Source organism: Hyperolius riggenbachi, chromosome 1, assembly GCF_040937935.1.
Source record: "Hyperolius riggenbachi isolate aHypRig1 chromosome 1, aHypRig1.pri, whole genome shotgun sequence".
Classification (NCBI taxonomy): domain Eukaryota; kingdom Metazoa; phylum Chordata; class Amphibia; order Anura; family Hyperoliidae; genus Hyperolius; species Hyperolius riggenbachi.
Genome location: NC_090646.1, coordinates 463520409 through 463526408, shown reverse-complemented (window position 1 = coordinate 463526408; position 6000 = coordinate 463520409). Strand labels below are relative to the sequence as shown.

At 43.4% G+C, this 6000-nt stretch overlaps 1 protein-coding gene across 1 annotated transcript in view; it reads left to right on the top strand.

Moving 5' to 3' along the window:
• The first annotated feature begins 266 nt into the window (after positions 1–266).
• MYO1H (myosin IH) overlaps positions 267–6000 on the top strand; it is an 85556-nt gene continuing 79822 nt past the window's right edge. The window contains exons 1-3 of the mRNA XM_068247067.1: positions 267–329; positions 833–994; positions 5693–5808. Coding sequence (XP_068103168.1) covers positions 267–329; positions 833–994; positions 5693–5808 — 341 coding nt within the window. The remainder of the gene's footprint in view (positions 330–832; positions 995–5692; positions 5809–6000) is intronic.

Sequence of the window (6000 nt, the reverse complement as noted above, 5' to 3'; positions counted from 1 at the left end):
GTTTCAAAGTCAGCAGAAATAACAACCTGAATGCTTTGGGAGGAGAATTCTGCAAAGCAAACCAGAGCCGAAGCTTACTTTAGGAGAAGGAAGCCTCTGGACCATATAGAGGCTTCCCAGGCTGTCTTCCGCTGCTGCCCGGGTCCCTCTGAAACATCAGGGCTGTGCTCCTCTTCTGGCATGAGCTCAGCACCTGTGCAGTAGCCCAGAGTCGCTAGTGCCCAAGCAGCTCTGGCTTACTGTGCAGGCAGGGCCATGAGTGCAGTATGGCTGCACTCATGTTTGAAGAGGAGTGTGACCCAGATCAGGTTTCCACCAAGCCCTTGACGGTAATCGCATGCACGGAGGAGTGGGAATCTTGGTGAAGAACTTCCTGTCCATCAGGGAGTACGTCACTGAACAGGAGCGAGCCTATACTGTATATATGACACTGTTGGCGCACTCTGCCGCAGGGTCATTTCAACTACTGATTCCTGCGGTGTAATGATCCCGTGGCAAGCTCCCCTGCTGTGGGAGAATTGCAACGCATCTCTGTAAAAGAAGCCTTAACATAAAAGTGGGTATCCTGAATAATTTACTATATTCTAGATTATGTCACTAGAGTTCCTTTTTAGAAAACCTTTATCCAACCTATTTGCAGTAAAGGTGCACAAATAAGACGTTTTGCAGGAAATGGTTTGTGTGTGCCTACACAGGTTAATCCTAAAGGAGTTCTTCCATAATTAGAATAACAGTTTTGAGTGGACATGCCCTTTATGCTTGTGCTATGTATTATTTGATCAGTGTAAGTTCCAATGTTGCTATCTGAACTGCTTTATGTTTGCCTTCCCAGATGGAAACTGCTAGAAAGAAAGCTACAGATACCCACATTGAGGGTTCACTTTCTGCTCGGGACAAAGTTGGGGTACAAGATTTTGTGTTGCTAGATTCTCACACCAGTGAGCCCGCCTTCCTCGACAATCTACGCAAGCGATTCCAGGAGAACCTTATCTATGTATTTATGTCCTTTTCTTTCATTTTTTTCTTTTGTTTTTGGTTTCATGAATAGCATTAGTATAATAGCAGGAGAAGATGTATGGAAACAATAAAATCACCATTTTAAAGTCCTTATGCCAGGTCTTTACAAAGCAACAGAAAGGATTGATGCAACACTTCACTTTACATTGCTGCACGATTGTGCACCCATAGCTTCACCCTGAGCACACTGGTATACACAGGGCTCCATACAGTGGTGTGCATGGTTCCTTGGCTACATCTGCTTATGTTTATTTCTCTGGCTGCCTTGGTATATTTCCCTCACAGAATAATATCCCTCGCCCTTAAAGTGAACCGAGCACCTTTTTAGCACTCAGGACATTTCTATACACATGAAAAATGCATGCCAACATTCTGTTTCATTATTTTACATTCAAAGTCGTTTTAATAGCCTGTTTCAGCAGCCTGACCGTCCGCAGAAATCTCAGGAAGCTAATTGTTTTATTGAGCTAATTACCCAGAAGAAAACAATCTCTTTTCAACAACAAAGGGGGTGGGTAATTAGGACTGTTAGACACACACAATGTTTTTGAAGAAACAGTCCTAATTACCCACCCCCTTTGTTGTTGAAAAGAGATTGTTTTCTTCTGGGTAATTAGCTCAATAAAACAATTAGCTTCCTGAGATTTCTGCGGACGGTCAGGCTGCTGAAACAGGCTATTAAAACGACTTTGATTGTAAAATACAAGGTAAAATAAAAGTTTATTTTAATAAGGAAACAGATTGTTATCATGCATTTTTCATGTACTATAGAAATGTCCTGAGTGCTAAAAAGGTGCTCGGTTCACTTTAACTTAAACCTAATACAGTAGAGTCCCGGTTATCTGGAACTCAACCATGGGCGTAGCAATAGGGGTTGCAGAGGTTACGACCGCATCGGGGCCTATGGGTCAGAGGGCGCCCGAAGGGCCCTACCTCAACTGCAGTATTAGCTCTCTATTGGTCATGTGCTCATAATAATCACTTCTATAGAAACTTTGAACAGTGGTAATCATTAACAAGCTATTTCCCATCCCCTTCTTGCATCTCAGACACTGTAGTTGCCATTGGCAGGTTTTGGTGCGCCATATCAATTGTTATGTATAGAGTGTTTGGGGAGCCCCATTGTAAAACTTGCATGGGGGCCCACAGCTCCTTAGCTACGCCACTGAACTCAACTAATCAGCAGTCTCAACCAACCAGCACAAATTGTACTCACAGTGGTGAAGGCCAACTTCTTAGGCTATCGGTAGGCTCTGCTATACTTAAAGTGAACCTGAGGTGGTTTGATAGGGGAGGGGGGAAGATGGGACACAGAGGCATGTTCTCTGCCTCATGACATGCCTCTGTGTTTCCACACCGCCGTTCTCTGCCCCCCCATCGCCGTGCTATAGCCCCCGAGATTAGCGACAATATTTGTCGCTATCTCAGAGGTAAACAGAGGGGAGAGGGACTCCCTGTTCAAAATGCCTGCCAGGGGAGTTCTGCAGGGTTTCCAGAGCTGCCATTGGGCAGCTCTCTCTCCCTGGCCATGCCCCCTGTTGCTACCCCACCTCCCTGCACGCTGGATAGGAGAATCAATATCTCCTTCCAAAGTGAAAGTGGGCCAGTGTGGGCCGCAGGAGCTGCGGGGAACGGCAGTTTTTACGGCTACCTGATCCGTTCAGCCCCCCTGGATCAGGAACAGTTTTTTAAATCTATAAGCCCACCTCAGGCTCTCTTTAAAGATTGGGTTCCATGGCTCCCCCAAGGATAATATACTTTCAATGACTGTATTTTAACATTTAATACTGTGTTTATTGGAATGTATATGGAGTGGGGTGTAGTTAGAAAGGCCTATATTTAACATTGAGTCTCAAGCATCCAGAAAGCACACTTATCCAGAATCAGCCAATTTCCGTCGGTGCTGCATAACCGAGACTCTACTGTATAAAGAATTACAATCATTCAATCTACAATATCTCCCCATCACCCAAAGTCTGTGATATGTGATGGTTTAGCAAACAAGTGGTCTTATATATTTGTCATAAATTGGCTAGCATCCCTGTGAGACCCTCCAGAAGCTGTAATTACGGCATCCAATGACATTTGTTTATGTTTGCAAAATAATGTTTTTCCTCTAAATGTCCAGTGTATATGTTACGGCCAGAACCCGAAGTGTGGCCACTTCTAGTTCTGGCCGGCCACTTTGGGTTCTGGACGGCCAATGCGCGAAGTGGCCGCAGCGCAGCGGCCAATGTTAGAAATGGAATGTTTCCTTTTATTATGAATGTAGTTTTCCGGCCGTCTCTGGCCAAAATGTAGCAAAATAGTTCGTTCATTAAATGAAATGAAGCTGGCGGCAATGTAGAAGGATGAAGCCGCCCGGCTTCTGTTCCGCCTCCTCTCCTCCGCCCCTGCCTCTCTCTCTTCTCCCCGATACTGGCAGCGGGGGGACATGCGTGTCCCCCCCAGAGTCGTTCGTCGCGGCAGGCAATCCTGTCGTTCGTCCCTGCAGAGCGGGTGCTGGCAGAAGCAATGTCTGCAGCCTCCCCGCTCTGCTTTCCTGGCGCCACGAACGACTCTCGGGGACACGCGTGTCCCCGCCGGCTGCCCGAAGAAGAGAGAGAGAGAGAGAGAAGAGGCAGGGGCGGAGGAGAGGAGGCGGAGCCGCCAGCTTCATTTCATTCAATGAACGAACTGTTTTGCTACATTTTGGCCAGAGACGGCCGGAAAACTATATTAATATTAAAAGGAAACATTCCATTTCTAACATTGGCCGCTGCGCTGCGGCCACTTCGCGCATTGGCCGGCCAGAACCCAAAGTGGCCGGCCAGAACTAGAAGTGGCCACACTTCAGGTTCTGGCCGTAACATATATAAGCTGTGTTTTTCAAAGTCTTGTTAATATAGTCAGGATGGAAGTCTGAAGAAGGCTTACTAGCCGAAAGCTTACTTTTTATTTTTCTCTAAGTTAGCCAATAAATGTTATCATTCTGATCCCAAACGTCTTGCTTTTACTGATGGCTAACACAACACTCTACCCAATCTCAGAATTTTTTTTTTAATATTTTTTCTAATTTTGTGTTTTAGGAGAACCTAACTCCCCATTAGGCATTTTATCTGTATATATGATTGTATTTTGATTTTATTTTTAATTTTCACATCATTTGTTTGTTTTTTTCATGGAGATGAAAAGGAGCTCATATGGGAGATGCTGATGGTGTCCCCTGAGCTCTCTTCATAGAACAGAGTCAGGGCCAGTTCACACGGATGGCTGCTGGTGTCCATCCAAGTTGTTTAGTGGAGATCCATTGAGATGTATGGCAGCATTTATCTTAAAAGATACCCGAGGTGAGAGGGATGCCATATTTATTTCCTTTTAAACAATACCAGTTGCCTGGCCGGCCTCCTGACCCTGTGTCTCTAATACTTTTAGCCATAGACCCTGAACAGGCATGCAGCAGATCAGGGACTCTGACTAAGCTGACTCAGGTTTTACAGGAGTTGCCATATGCTTGTTCCAGGGTTTTGACTCAGACACTACTTATGCCAGAAGATGAACAGGACTTCCAAGCAACTGGCATTGTTTACAAGGAAATAAATATGGCAGCCTCCATGTCCATCTCACCTTGTATTCCCTTTAATGCATTTACCGCCAATTGCCGGCAATTTTATAAGTGACGCGGTCAATCTAATTTTCTGAGATGCTGCGTTTAGACTCTAGTGTTGGCTTTAGACTCTAGTGTTGGCTGCATTCACGGTTTCAGATCCCTCTAGGGGCTCAAAACGAGATGAAGAAACACATGGGAACCGATTCCAAATGCTTTGCTACTTGGTAGTAGAAGTGTTTAGCTTCACTTACATCAGTTGTATGTATCAGTACTTGTGTCACTGGTTGTCCTTATTGTACAGTGTGGAGAACTGCTCATGTATCTGTGCTTCCCATTATTCTATGTTATGTTTTGCACGTTGTACAGCCCCACGAAATATGTTGGTGCTCCTTAAATAAATGTAATATGTGCAGGAATTATATACTCTATATAACAGGAGTAGCCATCATGTGTTCTACATAACAAGTACAGCCATCATGTCCTTAAGAGTTATACATGTTATGTTTTTCACAATTTCCTACAGTGGGTTTTTTGTTGTGCTTTGGCTGTCATGTCCACTCTCCATATGGCACTCATGTGATTTGGTCATTTTACTGAATCCCATGATAAACTTTGAGAAGAGGATTGATGGGAAATACAAATCATTTCTAAGGGCTTGTAACTGAAGCAAATAGTTAAGAACAATTCAGTGTGTTTCCCTCCAAAAACGTCCACACCGGGACTGAAAAGGCAGAACAGAAAGCAGTAAAGGCGTCAAGATTGGCCAAATTCAACTGTCACTTCAGCACTAAACACTATGTCCATTGTTACTTTAAGCCTAGCCTTTCTCTAAATGCCTTTCTAGGACTGGTTCAGGTGAAAATCCATATGTTTTCCACATTTACCAATCCAAGCAGAATGTTTTAGGATTTTCTAAAATCCACGTCTAACCCTATTGTGTAATCATTTAACTTTTTTTCCATTTACCCCTCCAGTTAAATTCCGCTTGGCTTCCTAAATACAAAGCAAATTGTAATTGTTTTGTTTTAAATTTTACACGTAACATTTTTATGAATAATTTACATTTTTCTACCTTCTAATTTTTAGACGTACATTGGTACATTACTAGTGTCTGTGAACCCCTACAAAGAACTTGATCTGTATACTGAGAGGCAGATGGAAATATATCAAGGAGTAAATTTCATCGAGCTACCACCACACATGTACGTCAATTTTACAGTATTTTCAGCAAAGTGAGAGTTTTTGTGAAAATGTACTTCAGTTTGTCCTGTGGTATGTTTTCACTATATTGCAGTTGCACTGATTATGTAGGAATGGCCAACAATTCTGTTAATTTGAACCATTTTAATTTTCTAATTAAGTCTTGTTTTTTTCTGTGCTTTTGTGTCTAACTT